The sequence below is a fragment of the Saccostrea echinata genome, unplaced genomic scaffold (genome assembly GCF_033153115.1).
Source record: "Saccostrea echinata isolate AGI-Se365-2 ecotype Australia unplaced genomic scaffold, CSIRO_AGI_Sech_v1 ptg000056l, whole genome shotgun sequence".
NCBI lineage: Eukaryota > Metazoa > Mollusca > Bivalvia > Ostreida > Ostreidae > Saccostrea > Saccostrea echinata.
Window position 1 is genome coordinate 5443564 of NW_026889805.1, and position 23178 is coordinate 5466741.

General features: G+C 34.0%; 1 protein-coding gene across 1 annotated transcript; it reads left to right on the plus strand.

The window, feature by feature from the left end:
• The first annotated feature begins 4089 nt into the window (after nt 1-4089).
• On the plus strand, nt 4090-17138 carry LOC133173061 (nose resistant to fluoxetine protein 6-like). The gene is made up of 15 exons (XM_061307975.1): nt 4090-4982; nt 6187-6380; nt 6530-6626; nt 9741-9846; nt 10174-10382; nt 10685-10852; nt 11072-11168; nt 11259-11351; nt 11791-11947; nt 12751-12830; nt 12959-13084; nt 15691-15811; nt 16046-16241; nt 16570-16712; nt 16819-17138. The coding sequence occupies exons 1-15, from the start codon at nt 4097-4099 to the stop codon at nt 16948-16950; spliced, it is 2805 nt and encodes a 934-aa protein (XP_061163959.1). The 5' UTR covers nt 4090-4096; the 3' UTR covers nt 16951-17138.
• The last annotated feature ends 6040 nt before the right edge of the window (nt 17139-23178 follow it).

Consider the following 23178-nt stretch of genomic DNA (forward strand, 5'->3'; position numbering starts at 1 on the left):
AATTTCCTTAGCGTACTTTCGACAATAACAGTCAAAACCTGCGTCATTTCAACCCTTTAAATTATTATGACGATGTATTAATATATATATATATATATATATATATATATATATATATATATATATATATATATATATATATATATACCGGACCTGCCCAGGTTGCTGAATGGGAGGGATGCAGGGAAAGGTATAAGAAGGGTACTCCGTCTGTGAGCCAGATTTAAAAAAAAATTATTAAATGGGTACTATTTTGATGGGTTCTGACCAGTTGTTTTTCGAAGTCAATTTTTCAAACCAATATTTTATTAAGGACACTTAGAATATTGGATTAAACATCAGATACCTTTACAACCCTAATGAAACAAATTCTAAAAGAATTACTTTTATTAAATGAGTGACTAATTAATTTATTTTGTTTAAAAATGATATTTTCGATTTTTTAAGGCGAGGTCTGATTGCAACCCCGCCCACCTCCTTTCGACGGGTTTGGTAACTTTTAACATCAAAATATTTTTAAATTTTCTAATTTGGATAAAAAATACATAGTAAATAGACTACAGCTTTGTTTTATTTCGAATCGTCAGATGAGTGCGTTTAGGTTGATAACAAAAATAAATAAATAAATAAATAAAATAAATAAATTAATAAATTAATAAATAAAGTAATAAATAAATAAATTTGAAGGTGCTGGTGGAAATTCGAATTTTTCGTCAATTCAGGTCAGAACCATCCCCCACCTCTTCGTATCACTTCGACTCCCCATTGTTAAATACCTTAATTTCGACGCCCCTGAGACGAAACGACACATCGTAAATACAAGTCTGTGCATGTAGGTTACGTACTGTATAATTGTATAAGGGAACAAACTGACCGTGACCAGTAGTCGTAACGGGACTTAATACAGCCGTTGTATCAGTTTAACGGACCGTATTGAATCGAATGTGGGTCAGGGGATTTGTAAACGATTATTCAACACAAGCGAGTTCATGATCAGGGACCACTTGAGTTTACGTTGCACATCACTTCGCGCAGTATCTCAAAATAAAGCACATTTTGCTTTCAAACCATATTTTGAAAATCAAAAATGTATTAAATTAAACAATTTATTAAAATGAAGAAATCAGAGGTAATAAATTTTTTGAAGAAATGATTTCTTTTTTTAAATTAAAAAAAAAAAACTTATAGGTAGACGGACGCCGTGACACGTTATAAAAACTCAAGTTCTTTAAACGAGGGTCATAAAAAGTGTATTTTGCAGCAATCCTAATGACAATTTATAATCAGCCCAAGGAAACCAGACGGTAGACGTTTGTGTTTCTTACACATAATGCACAATATAGTAATACTCTTCACATACTATAATTTGAACAAAAATCTATATCAATTGTTGTATAAATATTTCCTAATTGGCTTTGTATTGTTTGTAGATTTGTCTGAGATCGATCACTGTTCACCCTTTTTCACCTGAAGTGCGAAAAGCATTTCCACATACAAACATATATTAAATGTACGAGGGGTGACAAAAAAAATTAAAAAATTTGCGAACTAATTGAATTATTTCCTTAAAAGAAATAAAATGAGGTTTCAGTGTTCATTATTATCAGCCGCAGCAGCAGTGTGGTTGTGTTAGATTGTGCACATGGGGAAATGAGACTTTTTTTCATTGCTTTGTTGGAATAATTCCTTTTATTGATAACACACATAACAGTTACGAATAAAACGTTTAAAAATTTGCTTAATACTACGTCTAAATGATTGTTGATACTTTTTCAATTTGTTCTTCATTTCTTATCAGATATTTATTAATTTTATGATTTTACAAAAAGTTTTTACATGAACTGCTCCCCAACATGAGCGCGCGTAAGGTATAAAACAAAAACGTATTGAGTTTCCGGATATGAATAACAGAGCCTAAAGTAATTAATAAGTTGTAAAAACTTTAATTAGAAGAACTGAATTTTGTTTTGAATACACTACCGTTGAATGACTTTTTTTTTCACTTCACATCTGATCAGCTTGATCACGTGACAGCGATCCTCTATCAGCACGTGAAATTTGTTCGTCCTTTTTTGTCAACATTTAGAAATTTGTTGCATTTGTCTTTGAATCGAATAATTTGACGATAATACATTCCTATCCTTTATCTCAGTCGGATTTTCCTATCCATGAATTTATTTATTTTGATTAATATTTAACAATTGATCACTGAAAATTAAATTACATGTATAAAAAAAATACACTTAAAAGTTAAACAATTATAAAATATATCATATAGGCTTATTTTTTCTAATTTGGAATGTTTCTTTCTTGTGGAAATACTTCAAAATGCTAAATATAATTTGCGGCCGATTTGATGCTTTGCATCAATTTAACTTGTTTTTTAAAGTAGTCCTCTCCGATTTTAATGCACATCTGCCATTGTTCTGCCCATGCGCGAATCACGTGATCCAGGCGGTCACGTGACATGCTCCGTAGCGGTCTGTTCACAGAAGCTAAGAGATTTTTCCGAGTCTTATATTTCTTACCATGCAAGTTATTTTTTATAACAAGAACAGACCATCTGTCAGAAATGGCCAAATCTCGGCAATAGGATGGGTGGATAAGGCTATCCCTTCCCAGAATTAGCATGGTGACCATCACAACCCGAGTCCTCTGTCTCGGGAGCATCGTTTATCCAATGTGGAAGAAGTATGGGCGCCGCCTTTTTTTTTCATAACTCATATGTTTAAAGTCTAAAGTAAACGATAGCTTAGGGATTTAATAATTATATTATAGTTCAGATATTCAACTATTTTTCTTATTGTAACTTGGTGATCTCTCAAAACAAATTGCTCAACTAACAGACAAAGGACACATCTTTTTACAGGCTTGCTTTTACTGGGCAACAGAACAAACACCATTTTTAACCATCTCCCTGCCTTCAATAAAACAATCAATCCAATTAATGATTGAACTTGTGGTAAGTCTTTTGTCAGCAGATTGTGGATTATCGGCAGACAGTTTTTTAACTCGGTCGTCGGTCGGTCAACATTTTGGTTTTCCAAAATGTCGGCTGACGGTGCAAATCGAATTGTGGCTCAGCTCTCGATCATCGAGCGACGATTGGCCGACTCATATAAAGTCATCGGTGTTCCTATGAATTAATGCGACTGCTCCGCGTCACCCAATACTAGTGTCGACCAATCATGTTTTTTCAGTTGACGGTACGAGAAAAATTTGGTAACCCGACCATCGGCCTGTTAAATGTGACCCTCGTTGTAAGAGCTATTCTCTGTAACCATTTAAACTTCTTTGCCACGCATAGTCACCGATTTTGATGAAACTTTGTCCATTATTACAACTTGACACCAGAAACATATATCAAATAAAATTTGGTTGCTATGTGTCTTGGTCGCCATGGCAACAGCCGGAAAAGTTCGAAAAATTGAGATTTTCAGCCACACTGAATATTTATTGAGCTTTAATAAAAACTAAGAAAAGCAAACAAACCATTTTCACAAAACATGACACCTTGTTGCCACTTATGTTATAAAGAAACTATTTAGGCCTAGAATATATCTCTAAGTAAGCGGTACTCATGGGTATATTTGGAATACATTTTACATGCAGAAAAATGCTGAAAAACCTTCAAAATTTACTAATGTTAGGTGACATGATCAAACTCGATCAACAACTCAAGAAAAACAATAAAAATATTTATCCTCTAGCAATTAGGTATTGGCAATATTTTTCTAAAAATAACTTTCATGGTTATAGTGGTTATATAGTGAAGCCATTGTTCCAATGCACTTTTGAGCTTGTTTTCTGTACATTATCTTCATATTTTATTACCTGTTATATTTTGATGAGAAAGAAACCTTGGTCATAGTGCAAAATTTTAAGCATTTTAATAGTGATTTTTTTTAGGAATACTCAGAGCTCTCTAACATGTTTAATTTATATATATCAAAATAGGAATGTTTACTTTGTATGTACAATCCTGTCAGTTGAATAACGAAGAAAGATATTGACAACCCATATATCTTGACACCCCATTACCTAGCTGAGCAGTTATTAATAAGTTTGTTTCCTTTTTTTCATAGTCATGTATCGGATGAAAGCGGGCCGATTATGTGTCCTGATCTTCAGTTTGATCAGTATCTGTGAACTGGGCTCAGGAAATGAACTCCTTTACCATGAATATGCAGTTAATCCTGTCGGAGCTATCCAACGAAACTTTGAGGTCAAAAAAGCTATAGCACCATTTTTAACTTCTACAGACTTTTTGGAATGGACGGATCATTTAAATACTCACTCACTCCTGAAATTAGCAAACCAATTTCAGTTTAACACCACCAACACTACACAGCAGGGAGGCGTTCAGAATTCCCTCAGCAGTGCAATCCAGAGCCTTCTATCAGGACTTTCCAATAACAGCGCCATACAGACGAACAATGGCACACAGAACATCTCTCAACTGATCAACAGCCTCCTGGGATCTCTGTCGCTCAATGGAAACTCGTCTCAACCGAGCAATGGTTCCCAAAGTACTTCTTCAGATAACGGTCTTGGAAACACAATCCAGAATATACTTCAAAACCCTGACTCGATTGGAAAATTTATAACACAGATGCTGGAAAGCATTGGTATTGGTGGCTCTTTAGGAAATGCGTCTCAGTCAAACAGTGGTTCCCCAAGCAACTCTCTAGTTGATGGTCTTGGAAAAAACATACAGAATATTATTCAAAATCCGGACAAGATAGGAAAAATTATTTCACAGTTGACGGAAAGCGGTGGTACTGGAGTCTCCTCAGGAATAGACGGTGCAGACATCTTAAAGCTTCTCACGACAGGTAATGTGGACCCAAACAGTGCAGGACAGATGTTCATGCTGTACCTAAATGGCATGATGAAATCCTCAAATGCTTCTTTGACTTGTCAGAGTGACCTCCTCAAAGTGATCTCTGGTCTGCAGGCGCGGGAACCATGGGCACTGAAAAGTAAGTCTAAAAAGGTGCTTTTAAAATAAAATGTTTACAGTACCCGCAATATTATGCTTGACAATTCTATCGTGTCCTATTGTATCGTCTCTGTATCCTATCAGGTTTTCGGTTATCGTATCATATGTTGCGTTTTTTAGGTTTTGCGTTTATCTGGATTTCCGTTTACCTTGTTCATTCGGATTTAATTTAATTTTTGATAATGATAATAATGAATAAGGGAAATCAGATTTAATTACATTAAAATATTCTAATAGTATCCTTTTAAGCAGAACCCTTCCTCCTTTCCCCGAAAATAAAATTCTCGAATGATGAAAAAAAAATGATTAAAAATGAATAATTTACAAAAAGTAAAAAAAAAATATGTAAAGAAGAGGAGGGCTGTTTTATGAAATTATTAAGTAGAGAAAGTTTTAACGTTTAAACTCTATTACCCTTTGCAATTTTATTTCACTAATAGAAACACTCGTGCTTTATTACCAGCACATATACATTTATGTGTTGGTAATAAAGCTATGTTTGGAAATATATTCGAATTGTATATGTACATAATGCTTTGAATCGTTATTCTATTACTGTAAAAATGTATGTATTTAATTCTTATTTATTAACGAGTCGCCCGCGTGACGCAGTGGTAGAGCGTCTGCTCTAGAGTCGCTGAGTAAGGAGTTAATCCTTACGTCGTGGGTTCGAATCCCACTGTGAGACGTGGAGACCAGTCCTTCGGATGAGACTGTATAAACCGAGGTCCCTTGTCGCAGTAGATGCTGACACAAAAAAGATCCCTCACTGCTCAATGGACCTGAGTGCCGAGCATTGGTTAAACTTTGCAGCCCTTCGCCGGCAAGTGGTGGCGTCTCCACATGAGTGAAAAATTCTAGAGAGGGACGTTAAACGACAAACAAAGAAAAACAAACTTATGTATTAATGAAACACGTAAAAAGTGATAAATTTGCAATACGTAAAAATATTTAATAAACATAATTTACCGTGTTTATCTTCTATCTTATCGTGAGTGAATCCTATCGTATCGTACGTGTATCCTAAATCCTCCATGTATCCTATCCTATCGTGTATCATGTCAAAATTAACGTTGTGGGTACTGTACAGGATGATGGATTATTGAAAAAGAGAGTAAGGTAGGGTGAGAATTGGGGTGTGGGTCCCAAGAATGGATACTTAAGATTGTGTTCTCTTTCTTTAGTGTTGGACGCATCAGCAAAGATTCCCACAGGTGTTATGAACCTGGACCTGAACTGGTACGGATCTTATGACGAGTGTTACAGTGACAGTACGGTAGTGGGCTCAATGGGATTCCTACCAAGCAAGCAATCTCCTGTTAAAGGACATTACTGTACCGTGTCTCTGAATCTGCCACTGCCCCCAGATGTCAAAATGGTGAGTACAACTTTTCATTTCATCAATCGATGTTTACAGACACTGTTTCCAATTTTCTTTGTCAAAAGACAATCTGATGTCGTGGTACTATATGCTAAATATGAAATACGTTATTAATCTCTTTTTCCATTTTAAATATATGCATATAGTTTCTGGCAGCACTACAAAATCCAGGTGCCATCAGGGCTGGAATGTGCTTCCCTAAGTCCTGCAGTACTGACGATCTCTTCCGAGCTGTAAATACCTGTAAGTCCGCATACAGAGATTTAATTAAAGTTGACGTCAATGCAGATTACATGTATTTTGTAAGAAAAATATGCATGAGTTATTTATAGCCATATTTAATTTATGCAATGAAATATATGGAGATAACGAACAGTATTCAAGCTCAAAAGTCCATAAAACATTACAAAATAGGAGCAGAGCAAACACGGACCTCCAAAACATCAGAGGCGGGATCAGGTGCCATGGAGGAGTGAGCATCCCCTGCCGACGGGTACCACCCGCTGTGTGCTCCTTGTCATGATCGGGAAATAACGGGAAAATCTGTCCACAATTCAGTGTGTAAATAATGGCCTAACAATTAGTATGAAAAACGTCAGCCAGCATTTGACTCAATGATAAATTGTATTTGCTGACAAGGTCATTGTATCGACCATAGAACTTACGAAATGATGACTTTAAAGAGACTGCTGATATTCTTGTTTCATCAACTTGTTTATCAATAATTAACCTCGTTTTAGAAATTGTACATACGTAGAGCATGCTCTTGCGTATCGAATCAACTTAGAGATAAAAACCCCGTATGCAGGTGGTGAAGGTATATTGCTGCATAAGTAAGGGAAGATAACGATTGAAAAGTTAAAGTCATCACGTTTATCATAAAGCTTGGTTGTTAGATTACCATTAACGTCTTTTTCAAGTAAAATATCCAAATATTAAACAGTTGTGTCAGACTCTGTGGTATCTTTTATCTCAAACTCACCGGGATATATCGGAATCGACATAAGAATGGAAATAACCATTGTTAATTGACAATACGTCGTCGATATATCTAAATGTCGAGCTGAAGGCCACAGCAAGTTGTTTTCTTCTTTTCACGTATAAGATTTTGGATAAATTCTGCTTCATATGAATACAAAAAAGGTCTGCTAATAACGGGGCGCAATTTGTACCCATGGGAATTCCAATAGACTGTTGGACGACCTGGTCTCCAAAAACCACATAGATGTTGTCAATCAGAAACTCAAGCATCTTTTCGATGTCAACTTCAGAGTACTTGTGTGTACAATCAGAATGTTTTTTAACAAAATAATTTTGCAAATGACCAATGACAAAGTAAGTAAATTTACGAGTTCCATTTTTATTGAAAAAGCAGCTGTCAATGATATATAAAAAGCCTGGACTTTTATTTATCGTGGGGAAAGGTTGTGTATAACGTTGAAAAGTTGTAAGTTTTTAAGCTGTTGATTTTGGTAAAATCTTGTGATTTCAAATTTTTCAAAAGTTCCTTGGAATTTTTAAGTATCCACATCTGATTTACACCACTTCTCGGATATATTGTTGCACAGTACTCTTGAAGTTTCTCCTTCACTACTGTTAATATCTTAGTGAGGAGTAAAGAAAGAGGCTTGGTTGAACATTTACTGGAACCCACTATGTATCTTTGTTTGTAAGGATTTTTATGAAGTTTCGGAATCCAATATAGATACTGTAGATTCCTAAATAAACGCGAGGAATTAATTATCGCGTAATTACGTGAGAAGCACCGATCGCGAAATAAAATTACTCGCTTTTATTTTTTGGTGCTGAAATCAATGTAAAATCCCTTGATCAACCGTCCACTCGCGAATTATTGTTCTCGCGAGTTGACGTTAAAGAGCCATTTCGCGATAATAAGTTCTCGCGAAAAATAAGGAATCTACAGTATGGTAATTCAAATTCATTTTGGTTTTTTGGAATATCAAAAATATTTAAAACTGACATATGATTTTGAAGAATTTCTTCCTTAGAAAGGGAACTATGAGTATAAGTTTGATGACCACTTGTAGAATTAAATCCAAGTTCCTCTAAAATACATTTAATATAATGAGCCTTACAAACAAAGACAATGTTGTTACCTGCTTTGTCAGCAGGGACCAGTACAGTACTGATCATGTAATCTATCTAATTCTTTTTTCACTTCTGGATTATTGAATACAGAAGGATAGATGGTTTTTTATATTGCCCCTCAATCTTTTAATGCGCGATTTTAACAAACATCTGATACATTTAATCCATTTTGACAAAGTGTCAAGGTCTTCTTTTTAATGTCTGACCCATCGCCTGGCGTAATCCTCTACAGAATCCATAATATTTATGAAATTTCGACGCCAGTTGAAGGATCGGGGTTCCCTATATTTAGGACCTTTTACAATTAGTGATCTAATGTCCTCATTGTTAACTATATTTACGTTACCAATAATTACGTGTCCAGCCGGACTATAGTTATAGGGTGATGAAGAACATGAACACGATGGAGGATTATGTTTCAGATATTCGATATCCAGGCCTTGTAAAGTTTTCTTGTAATTAAAATGTTTGGAAGCAATAGTCGATGTATATTTGTAGGAAATACAAGGTGAAGTCTTTAACTTGAAATATGGTGGAATACGAGACTGGACCCTTTTGTAATTAAGAATATTACTTATATTAACCGCGTCAATTCCTTTGTTGGCATATTGAAGTTTAAGGAAAAACGGATTGTTTTAGCTGTATTTTTTTCGGTAAAACGTGGGGGTTTTCAAAAGCCTATGATTTGCAATATCCATAATCACAGATCCGAGCCTATATTCTGGTATCGAGGAATCAAAAAATGGACTTTCCTTGACCTTTCCAAGAAGACTATTTAAAGGTTTCAAAGGGTCAGAGTAAAGTTTGGTGCAAATATGATGTAGAATTAACTGTTGATTTACGTAAGGTTTACGTAAGGTAGTAATGAATCAAAAGAGACATTGTTTATTAGGGTTTATTGTAAGACCGATGCCCATGACTATGCTTACGTCTCTGTGTATGGTTAAAAAGTCTCATCACATTTACATTGTTACACTGTGGTCTGGAAAGATTTCCAATACTATCGACATTGTCATTGCATCCATAGGGAAAGGCTGCAAAGATATTGTAGTATCATTTATGCAATGGTGTCCGAGCTTTTAAGTTCTGAATTATTAGTTGAAATATCTCCATATTTGGAATACAAATTAATTTGTTTTAACGCTATAGTAAAAATCTTCCAAGTATATATTGAACCTATAATAAATTCTCAGCTTGACAGCATTAAATTGTAAAATGACAGAGTAAATTTGTGTGATTTTCTTCCAGTTCTGTACGCCATACCTCTTGGAGAATCACGAGTCACAGCCTATCCTATAACTTGCCCTACTCCAGCTGAAGATGACACTTTGGAGACCAGTGCTATAGTAGTCGTGTGAGTACCGAAAAGGCAGATATATTGTACTTATATGTCTTACAGATCTATCCTGTACTAAAATAGTAATACTTACTTAGTCTAAAGTGACCGGATTGGTAAGAGAGTTTATCTTTTATGAATATTTTGCAGGATTTGGTGCAGTTTAGTCAAGTGTTATTTGAATATGTATTACAGGAAGCCATTTGATTGGTTACTTAACTGTCATAGTTATGTTGGTTGGGTTTTCTCCCGTCGGGTGCTTTGGAGTGGTTCTGGTTGGGTGTTGGTACCACCCCACCACCCCCATGTAAAGAAATATATATTATTACTTTTGTTTTGTTTTAGTGTCATTCTTGTAATCTTTCTACTCCTCATCTTGGTGGGAACTCTGTATGACGTCATCATGATGATAAAGAGTCGGCGTAAGAAGGTGGCTTATGAGAAAAAAACCGAGGAGAGCAATGGTTTTACTTCCCCTGACAGTAGCTCCAAACTGAGAGCTGAATTCGGAGAAATCCAACGTCCTAAACCGGAGGAGAAAAAAAGTGAACCAGGTACTATAATAACTGTGCAAGCAGAACAGAGCTTCATTTCGCAAAAGACTTTTATATTTAAAGCAGAACACTATGTTGTAGCAAGAGTCACAGTGTCCTTTCCAGTGATTATTTACCGTGTACTTTCACTGCAATTAATTTGATAGCACATCAGATCCCAGAAGCTTATGTAGGTATATATGTGCACCCAGTATGTTAATATAGCTATAATCATAGTTATGTTTTTCCATTGTTAAATACGAATAATATGTAGGATATTTGCAAACTACATGCAAAAACATGTTTGAATTATTTCTTTTCAGGTGTTTTCGGTAAAATGATGTTGTCCTTCAGTGCCTACACCAATGGCAAGAAGATATTGGGCACGTCTCAACCAAAAGGAAGTCTGACGGCCATCAATGGAATCCGATTCCTCAGTATGAGTTGGGTCATTCTGGGGCACACCTTAGTTTTCATACTGGGAAATACTTGTAAGTTACAATAAACCATTCCCTATTTTAAACCAAGGCACTCGTCTTCTTTGACGAGTTCTTTGACCTTAATTGACAGTATGTTAATTTCCAAACTTTCATCTGGAATTCTTGTTCCACGGGAACACTAATGTTATAATATTTATTCACCAAGCAAGCCTGATGCTAAAGGAAGTTTCTTAATCCTTTTAAATTCGCTGTTTTTTAACCCCTTTTTAGCCAACACGCTGGTATACTATTCCGATTTCATGGGTCGTGTGTCGTCCCAAGTGATCTTCAATGCCTTGGTGTCCGTAGATACATTTTTCGTTCTCAGGTTAGTTCTGAATCACTATCATTGCTGTAATGGGAATCGTTTTCAGGATTTTTAACAAAGTGAAAGTAAAGTCGCTGTTATTTTTTTTAGTGGATTGTTGACATCTTATCTGCTGCTGAAGCAAATGAGCAAAACTAAGGGGCGCATCAATTGGTTCCTTTTCTTTTTCCATCGATTTTGGAGGTAATGATGAAACTTGATCGTAAATTTGATAGATGACTTATGAGCTTTGAATCCCTTTAAAAAGGGTTGTAATAATTTTAGTAAAGAAATATCAGTTGCCATTTATTTAATGGTACATATTGACGTTAGGCGTAATCTTTAAATGGGCGGTTTCTATAGAACTTTATATAAGTTTCGAGTAGATCAGAGAGATTGAGTAGAGTTTTACTTATTTTTAACATAATTATATTCAGATTTCTTTAGAATTCCTTAATTTTGGCACAGATAATTGAAAAATGCTTACGGTATATTTTCATTCTAAAATTAGTGTCTAATTACATTTTGGAAAATAAAATTCTATAAATTACTGGGAATGAAATCAACGAACACGCACCACCACAAAAATTCTACCATATGCTGTGTGTTCTAACAATACAGCAATCATTGTGGATATTTTCAGATTGACCCCCGTTTACATGATGGTGATCGGTATGTATGTGACTATTTATCCTCACTTGATATTTGGCCCTAACAAACCAACACCTGACGAGACATGTAAAAGAGCCTGGTGGAAAAACCTTCTCTACATTGATAACTTTTTTGGAGCCAAAGACTTGGTAAACTTTGAGGAAAATTGATCAAAGACTTGATATAGAATAAAACTTGTAGAAATTCAGATTTCTTTTGCATGAACCATCTCAATCTTGCATTAATCAGGCCCATCGGAACCGGGATGGGGTTGGGGGGGCTGAGGGTGGAGTTGTCAGCCCTCAATTATGTGCCAGTATATACTCAACATACATACTTTTTGACGTTTAAAACCTTTCATTTGATTATTTAAAAAAATTCCCATGCTATAATAATAACATTATTCATGCATACATACATACATACATATATATATATATATATATATATATATATATATATATATATATATATATATATATATATATATATATATATATATATATATATATATATATATTAGAAAATAAAGCTAGTGTACGGTTGTGTCCCCTACTCATAAATGTCTGGTGACCTTTCTTTTTTTCATTTTATTTGGCTTCTCGACAATTTCTGTTAGGTGAATTTGTGCCCACCTGTTCCCTCCCCTACTGAAATTGTTTTCCCACGGGTCTGTAAATTACTAAGAATGTGTCTTAAGTAGCAAAAATATGTTGAGAAAAATGACTAATCATTAGCATTATGTGAAGGAAAAATTCTAGATCTGAGTAATAAGTAGAGGAAAAATTGCTAGACATATGTAATTGCTAGGCGTGTTATACTATTATATTTATATTGAGGAAACTTTTTTATATTTGGAGTGAAATTGCTAGACGTGTGTATCAAGTGTCTGGATGTAAAAATGAGTAATCATCAATTGAATTATATTCTTGAAGCTTTCATTCATTTGCAGTGTTTAGGTTGGTCATGGTATCTGAATAATGACATGCAGTTCTACGTGTTAAGTCCACTTATGATCGTACCGTTATTCTTGTAAGTACCAATAGGGCATTACGGTTTTTATTTGGTTAAAAATTACACATATTTTTGAAATATGATGCTTACTAAAGTGTATTTTAGTACATGTAATAATCAAAGAATTTGATATTTACGAATTTCAGCAACAAGATTGCTGGGGCTGTTGTAACCTTTGTTTTCCTCCTGGCTGCGACCATCACCCCAGGTGTACTAAGCTACGTGAAAAATCTTCCAGTCCACACTATTGGTGGCGGTCCCAAGGACGCTGAGTACGTTTCACTCAACTCTTCTGCTATGTAATACAAAGTATAGGAATAGAGATATCTTGCTTTTTAACGGTTACAAGAATTCTGTGAGGAAAAAAAAATCATCAAAGAACAAATGTACAAGATACTATTTTTGTTTTAATCTCATTGCCTTTGAAATTTCCTCTAACCTTAACTTGACACCCCCCTCCTCTCTATTCATATATAAATTAGGTACTTTTGATCTTTTACTCCCAAACAGAATTTCAAGGTGAAATATGACAGATAATGAACAGTAATCAACATCAAAAGTCCATTGGAACAATACAAATTTGGAGTAGAGCAAACACGGACCTCTATAACATCAGAGATGGCATCAGGTGCCATAAACATTGTATTGACCATAGCATTTGCGAACTGTTGATATCCTTGTATCATCAAATTATTTTTCAGTAGCTTGCCTCGTTATAGAAATTGCTCGAATGTAGTAGAGCACGCTCTTGTGTATCGAATCAACTGGGAGAACCTTATGTGGGTGATACTGGTATATTGCTACATAAATAAGGGAAGTTCACTATAGAAAAGTTGATGTCATCACGTTTATCATAAAGTTTTGTTGTTAGATTGCCATGAATATCTTTTTCTAGTAACATAAGATGTTATTAACAGCCTCTTTGGCGTCTTTTATTTCGAGTTCAAAGAGATACAGTATATCGAATCAACGTAAGAATGAAAAGGAATATTGTTAATTGATCAAACCTCGTCGATACATTTAAATGTTGAATTGAAGGCCTCAAGAAGAAACCTTCCTTTCATTTAGATTTTTAAAAAAAAATCTGCTCCTATAAATACAAAAATAGATTCGCAATTAACAGGGCGCAATTAGTACCCATGAGAATTCCAACAGATTGTTGGAAGACTTGATCTCCAAAAACTACATAGATATTGTATCTGAAATAAAATCCTATAGTAAAAATAAAAACATTAACGAACGACTATTCATCACAATCTAAATGCCTGAATTGAGAAATACACCAATGTAGATTCATCCTGAAAAAGAGAATCGCTCGATTTTCATGAGACATGCATAAAATTATTTAACCAACCACCTCTTATTGTTAAAGCTGAACACGATTCGTAAAAGGAATGTGTCCGCCATATTCGACTGGTTTCTCGCCATATCTGAGGGCCCCTGTATAAAGCCGCTGACTTGGTCACTGTTCAGTGTAATCAATCGTCACCGGTGTAGAAGGATGTATGCTATACAGCACTCGGTAGCGGTAAAATATAACCGTGTACTTCTTCTAATGCAGGAAAGATGCCAAAGAAACTTACAACAGTTGCACAGGTCAGTGCAGTATACAAACATACACTTGTAAATGCACGTAACTGCAATAAAATTTAAAGAAATGTAATGCAAGATAACCAGCACGAACACGGGTCGCCATTCCACGCCGATACCCGTGACAATAAAGCAGTCAGGTGTAACGAATGCGAAGAGTATAGCCCGGTGCTGATATCGTAGATAGTAATATCGAAAATGATGTATGTCTATTTACGAGTCGTGTTCAGCTTTAAGCCTTGGGTATTCTTAGCTGCAGATCTATAGCTCGCTGGTCTGAATAAACTGAGATGGACAATAAGAAAGCTACAGTGTCACCAGCTGAAAAAAGTTTATATTTATTTCACACAAGAAGTGCAATGTTTTACGGTTTATTTCTCCGTTTATCTAAGTGTCATCTGAATTTCTTACTAACCGTGTGTTCCTAACATTAATAATTATGTAGACACGTAGAGGGGTAATACTGGAATATATGGGGTCCTTAAAAAATGCATATTGGGCAAGGCGTAAGCCTAAAATATCGCATATTTATACTGCCATTTTGGGTGGCATGACTTAAACTACAGTTTTGTTGTGGAAGTTGTAAAAATTATGTTAGGAACCTGAGTAAGTAATAGTTAGATGACAGCTTAGATATACGGATAAATAAACCGAGAAACAGCGCCAACCTTTTTTTGGAGCAAGTTAGAGATCTGCAGCTACTGGCTATTCTGGACCAAGATCGATCATGTGACCTGCCATGATTATCATAGGGGCTAAAACTGTTTTTTTTTTTTTAATTAACCAAAACTCAGATATTTATAGTAAATATGGCTTTCGGTATAAGATACGCGGATCCGGGAATTCTTTCAACGGGGGAAAGGGTTATTCTACTCCAAAAAAAGAAAGAAAGAAAAGAAAAAGAAATCCTACCCAGAAATGTTTTCATTGAAAGAAAAAAAGAAACTTCTCCAAACCTGAAAAACCTATTTCATGGGGCGGGGGCTCTTCTCTCGACTTTTGTATATATGACTCTCCTTATCAACGTACGAGTCGTCCACGCTTTCTGGGGGAGGGAGGTTCGTTTTTTTTAGTTACTTAACTATGTAATAAATAACTCTGAAAATTCCAGGTGGTGGGGTGGTTCGAATCCCTCCTTCGATCCGGGCGTGGTTTAACAGGTTTCGTGTTGACTAAAAGTGTGAAGAGTTAGATAAACACAACTAACATATTTTTGATTTTCATTTGAACTAAAGAATACTAATCAAAATGACCGATTGTAACAAATGTATTTTTTAAAACTTTGTAGTAGAGGCGCTTTCTTTGAGGACTATTATATAGTACCATATTGTCGTATGGGACCATACATTTGCGGTGTTATAACAGGCTACATACTCTATAAAACCAAGTGCAAATGCCGAATAAATATCGTAAGTTCACTTAATGATGTTTGATAATTGATGTGGTAAGCGCAAATGTCGGTTAGTCACAGTCAGTTATATCAGTAAGCGTTATTAATTATTTTTTTTATTTAATATGTTTAATTTTTTAAGTCGATCATAAAATGCAGCGTAAAATCCGCCAAATTCTGAATATAACTAAAATATCATAATACATGCATGTACTGTAGTAAGCCTACGTTGAATGCTATACTGAATTTACAGTTCCTGAATCTGTTGGGATGGGTCGTAGCCACAGCCTCTGCCTGTGCCGTTCTGTATGGTATTTACGACACGGTAAAACCAGTTCAACCGGTGGCACTGTCCAAAGAGGTCGCTGCCCTGTACAACGCCCTCAACAGAACTGTGTGGGGAGCTGCTGTGTGCTGGGTCATCTTCGCATGCGCAACCGGCAATGGAGGTAAACTAATAAAATGTTTGTGTTCTATAGGCCCTGTAGCAACTGTATACAATTATCATTAAGCGTTGCAAGTTCAATGGTTATTTGCCTTAAATTATTACATTGACATTTTCAACAGTTAATGCTAAACCGCCGCTTATTTTTTGAATAAAATGCACACGATCCCTGTTTATATCTATAGTAATTTTCGTCAATTCCACAATTCAGAAAAGCAAATTAGTGTACATTCGACCTACATCGTATTAATGCTAATATAAATATATGGGGAAAAATGAGAAACTATGCCTTTATGCATCAAGAATACGATATTTAATTTTATCTTTTGCAGGGTACATCAACACATTGCTATCATGGAAAGCGTTCGTGCCTCTTTCTCGACTGACATACTGCGCCTATTTGATCCACCCCCTGGTTATGTACGTGTACTATCTCAACAGAAATTTCCCCTTCTATCTTACTGATCTGGACATGGTAAGTGTTTCCGTTCTTCTTACGGAGGAATATAAACCATTCAAACGTTTCGTTTTTGTCGTTTATTTCACTTTTATTTTTTGCTTTTCCTGAAATTTTATCCTAGGTCTACACCTTCCTTGCAAATCTCATGGTATCCTACGGAGTGGCTTTCATCCTCTCGATCGCGTTCGAATCGCCGTTTATGGGACTCGAAAAAGTCATGTTTGGAGGTCGTGGTAAAAAGGAAGCCAAGTGAAAATAAACAAAAAAAGAAAGATATGAAACGTTTCCACCCAAACTTGGATTTTCTGAGGGTTTTTATACATGAAATGTGGATCGTTTAAAATAGAAAATGGTTGATATGCAATCAAAACAAACTTCAGTTAGAATTCAAAATTAATTGCTTTTATAATATTTTTTAATACAAAATATAAGAAAATAAACAAACATACTCTAAATCAATATTCAGAATGTCTTGTAGTTGATATTTATTTAGGAAAAAGTTAATATTACAGGCTGCAGGTGTAATATGAATTTTCTATGAATCGTTTATCAAAATAATCATATGAAACATATGAAAATGAGCAAATATTTCTGTCTTTAACCTTCTTTAAAAGACACTGCAAAGTCTTAAAATCATCCTCACAATGTCAAGGTTTTGTGATTTCGGAACTCCACACAAAAACTTTGACATAAGTCGTTATTTAAAAGTTGGGCTTGTGGTTACACATGACGTAATGGGTAACTATAAACTAACCAATGAGAATATTTTTTTTTAAATTGCCCCAACTCCAGAGCATATCTTTTGTGATTGTAAGAAGGACGATTCTCAAAAAATTATTCCCCGATGTTTTATTTAAAGTAACTAGTCACAAATCCTACAATATTGACACTTTCCATCTTAAAAACGAGTCATGTTTGTTTACAAAAACCTACCTACAATAAAAGCTGTTTTCTGATTTGTTCCAGTCCTAGACCAGGAACAAATGAAATAGCAGGTTTCTAGCCCAACTTTTAAATAACGACTTATGTCAAGGATTTATGTGGAGTTCCGTAATCACAAAATCTTGACATTGTGAAGGAGAAGTACAACAGCAATAGTTTTAGAAAACATAAAACCCTCGTATATGAAAAAAATAAAATCTATCATGGAATTTTTTTTTCTTCAAAACATGACTCCAACAATTTTCTTTATCTGAAACAAATGTTCCTTAATTTTTTCCTATATACCTGTAAATCAAATGTATCTTTAACAAGAATCTAATATCACATTGACTAGAATGTCACAAGAAGCAGTATTTAATATGGTATTTACAAGGTGCTTAGAGTAGATTTGTGCAATCTCTTGAAATAAAACAAGAATAATTGCATACTTTCAACTAGTTTCATTAAAACCTTTTGTTTATATCATAAAGGTCTATCTGAATCATATTATCTGTAAAATATAACACCTTTTTTCAAATATACTATCTCTGAAAATTATCTTGGCTCTGTGAAAAACCTGTTTCATTATTCAACTACAGTTTCCGTCTAAAAGGAATGTATGATAAACAATATTGTCATATAAAAAAGCACAGTTATTCCATACAAGAAGCTGGTTATATTAACTAATCATTTGGTCATGGTTTTGATATAAAGAAAAAAAAGAATCAAAGCTTCATTTGCTCTATTCACCTCTGTTTAAAATAAAGCCATAGTTAGAACTTTGGAATTGTAACAGATTTAATAATATGTCTTTTTGTACGGCTTAGGCGTATGTGAATTTATAAAAGCTCTTATCAATTACATAACTAAAACACATCTGTAATATGATAAAAATAATTTTTCAGAAAAAAAGAATTCAAGCATATAAATCTTCTTTCAGCAATGTAAATCATATACGGTACCATTACACTGCAACAATATGTCATGGACATCTAAATAAAATTAGAAGGTACAACGTGTTTAAACAAACTTCAGCACCAAATTCAATTAGCAGATATTAATCTTTATGAATTTGTCATTCAGCATTGTGAAGGGTGAAATACTGAAAAAAATTTAGTCCAAAACAATTTTTTTCAAACATACTGATCAATTTTTTAAAAACAAAACAAAAATATATTCAAGAAATGTGGAATATTTCAACGTTGTTTGAGTAGTGAAGAAATGTTAACAAGGAAATTTCAATATCTTAATGAATAATATATGAATATAAAATAAATGAGGTTTATGATAAAAAAAAATTTCCATCCATCTTTGCCTAATTGCACATCACAAGTAAAATAAGAAATATGTGTAACCGATTTGTGATCATATGTGTAACGAACCAAACTCCGTACAATTCCTTGAGGAAGCCCTACCTGCCTTCTTAAAATAAATAGTTCATAACAATCTACATACAATATACACGTAGTACACTAGAACATGTTCTACTCTCTGTATCACAGTGATGTACAAGAACAGTTTATCATAAACATAACATGACAAAGAAGACATTTTGATTTAAAATATCACAGTATAAAACTTCCTTGTATGATCAAGGAGGAGGCCAAAGTAAATATGTGAGACACTTCATTTCTTCTACAACATTTAAGTTTTTGTTACCTCAGTTGAGGATGGATTCTTTATCAGATGTGTTGGTTCCGTGATGAATGTCCTCAAGGCTGCCCTCGGGCTAAAGTATCCAAATATGATGGTAAACCACAAAATCAATTGACAGATGGAAAAATTGTCAATATACAATCTCTTCAATCCACAGGTCTTTGGATCGTTTTCATTCCACTGCAAAGACAGAGGGGGGTAAAAAAGACATAAAGGCATTGGAATCCTGGCATAGATTGACACCAACTTTCGTCACTCTGATTCTTCACACAAGTACTCTGAAGTTGATATTAAACGGATGATGTATTTCCTTATTAACAACATTTTTGTAGTCTTCGGAGACCAGGCCCCGGGATCATGAAACATCTTAAGCTTAAGTCAAAATTTTTATAATGTACTAAAATATTGTAGAAGTCAAGCAGATAAAAATTAAAATATTTTTCAATTTTGCTTCACTAAAGTGTTGTTATCTGCAAATTTAGCGATTAATTCATTAATTAATAAACATTTTACAGACTATTGAAAAGTTTACTTAAGTCTAAGTCTGTTTCATGATCCTGGGGTCAGGTCTTCCAACGAACTGTTTGAATACCGATGGATACTAATGTGCTTCTTCATTAGTCGACCTGTTTTTATATTCCTTTGAAGCAGAATTATTCAAAAACTTCTAAACGAGAGTAAGAAATCACTTTATGTGGCCCTCAGATCAACATTCAGATATGTCGACGACGTTTCATCAATTAACAATAGTTACTTCCATTCAAATGTCAACTCGATATATTCTGATGAACTTGAAATAAAAGACACCAGAGTCTGTCACATCTGTTTCATATTGGGTATCTTACTGACCATAGACAATAATGGCAAATTTACAACCAAATTTTATTACAGTCGAGATAATTTAAGCTTTAAAAATTGAAAGACGCCGGATTACATGGAAGGGGGATACCTCAATAATTTTGCCTCCCCCCCCCCCGAAAAAAAATGAGAATAACGAAAATTGTAGGGGTGAGAGCAATATTTGTATAGAATATGAGGAGCAGCGAACTATGGTAGTGTAAACCCCATTTACCAATTTACACAAGCACCAAGAAGGGAATGAATACCTGTATACCTGGCAGTTGTTGACCATTAACAAGGTACCTGCATGTATTTGTAAGCTGTTCTCGCAGAAACTGCAGGTTAACTTTATTCTTTCTCAAAATGAACAGTATTAATGATTGATAGATCGATGTTTTGAAGCTTATTATTACAAGCTGTGAAACATTTAAAGATTATAGAAAAAAAATATTCATGATGTATGACACTATATAATTTTGATGAAATCTTAAATAATGTTTTAACTATTGTCATATTTTGCATTTCAATACCACGAATGGAAGAAATGGAAAAAAACCAACCTGCTCATTTCAAATTTCCTAAGCGTAGTTTCGACATTAACAATCAAATAAATGCATCAAAACGGTAAAGAAATTTATGACAGCGTAGTTTGGGTAAAAAAAAAAGATATGTCGTTGATCGGGAAAGAGGGAATGTTGAGTAATTTACAGTCTGTGAAAAGTTTTGATAAGATGGACATGAAAGAAAGATAAATCAGATAATTATACGAATGTTTTTAAAGGGTATTAGAAATAAGTGATGGCGTTAACACTATGCCCTTTGTAGTTTTCAACAAATGTACAGAGAGTGTCTCTATGCAAATCAGTAATTCGGTATTTCGTCGTCCAACAATAAATAAATATTCAGAACTAATCCCACTGAAGATAACTGATAAAACTTATTTATGTCCAAAATAAAGTTCAAAAGAAAATTTGTAAAAAGGGTTAATTCTACACGGTGTTGCAATGATATTTAAAAATATTTTCTCTTTAAAACTATTGTTATAAAATTTAGAATAATCATCATAATAATTTCATGATTCAATTAACTCTAGTATTTTATGAAGTATTAATTCGACATTCAATTAAATGAATCAAGCAGTAGTGAATTGCTATGTAAATGATTGTTAAATGTTTGATTGTAAATTTGTTTTGCTTCCCAACTTCTTAAGGCACAGCAGGGTTCTGTCTGGGAGGGGGAGCTTGCGAGCCAGCATCTCTATTAATCTCCAATTTGTAACTGTCATTTTGGGATGACCTGGTATAAAAAGGGGGTCAATCTCTATAATTAACTGTAGACTTGTTGGTTTTGAAGATGTCAGAGGAGCAATTGAGACGAGCGCGTGGAGATCTGGTAATTAATTAATTGCTTTGGTTTTCTTTGGGATTTAACAATTGACACCAAATATTTCACCGAGTTCTCTGGTAAATTAATTGAAGATCAGTAGTTTTCGGTGAAATTATATTGTGTTAGCTAAAATATTTAAACAGCTACACATCCCAAATTTTATTCTTTCTACTTAGGAAATTATTTTCAAGTTTCACCTAAATTATTTGAGTGGTGTAACTACTTGGTGAATCTGAATCTCGGTGAACCAACACCGAACTCCACCGAAATATTTACCAAGGTTCGAGTTCTGGTGTTCGGTTAAAAATCAATTCTTGAGTATAATAAAATCATTTATTAACCTTAAATTCATCATTATTCATGTGATATTGGTAAGTTATTGGGTTATTAAAGAAGTTGGGATTAAAATGTGTTCACTTTAATTTTGTTTTGTTTTGCATGCTTATATATTCATGTTTACATAAATAAATGGTAGAATAGAATTTGATTTATTTCTTAAAGAAAAGTAATTAAAAGGTTTATTATTTTACCAAGGATTTATTATTACATTGGGATTTATAACTTCGGGATCTCCCAATTCAGTGAAGTGTTGTGTAATAGTGTGTGATTCAGTATGGAGTATTAAATAATTTTCACAATAAAAACCACGTTCCCTATAAAAATTGTGTTGACGAGTTCGCCTCGCGTCACACTATCGATTGCTCACTTTGAACAACATCATAAAAAATATGATTTGATCATCATAAAAACACATTATTTACATTTACATGATTTACATTTAATTAACATGATTTACATCCAAATATTTCTATCAAATATACTTCATATTGATCTTGTAATCATTAATATGTCATAAAATAACTTTCTCTCAGAATCTTTCATTTATTTAAGTAAAAATATACAGGTGGAAATAACTGCGCATACTATAAGATGAACCTTTTTAATAGTCATATTAGTAACTTATCATTATACAAGTGATAATTCAATAAAAACGACTTTAAATCAACTGAGATTCGATTATTAGCGAAGATTCAATACAAACGAGTTCAAAACAAGTGAAGTAACCTTAGTTAATAAAGAACCCTATATAGGCTACATTGTAGCCTATATATAGGCTACATTGTAGCCTAAAGAGGTCTGATTTTGTGGTATTTTTATGCATAGAGTAATATATTCCTAGATCTAAACTAAAATGAATTAAAATCTGCAGTGTATTACTCAATTTGTAATCACTTCAAGCATTCTCAACATTTTAATAAGCCAAGATTAATAAATGGAACACTTTTTTTAGCATATGTACACGTATTTTCCCCAAAGTGATTTCTGCTCATCAATATTTTGTTGTCATTGAAAATCTTGCCTGGGGGTAAATTGATGCCAAGTACTCTACGTTGAAATTGAAAGATAACCTCAATATTTACCCCTATACAATATAATTTTCTTAATGTCCCAAAAACATTTTTGCTTTAGTGTATAAAAGGTTCTTAAGTAAATTTCGAAATCCAACCTTCCACACTGTTATCACTCGGTAAATATAGCAACACGGGAATGTTCACTTTGTATCTTCAATCCGGTCAGTTCAATAACGAATAGTGAAAGATAGTGACAAACCCTATATCTTGATACCCCCATTACCCAGGCGAACAGTTATCACTAAGTTTGTTTTGTTTTCATAGTC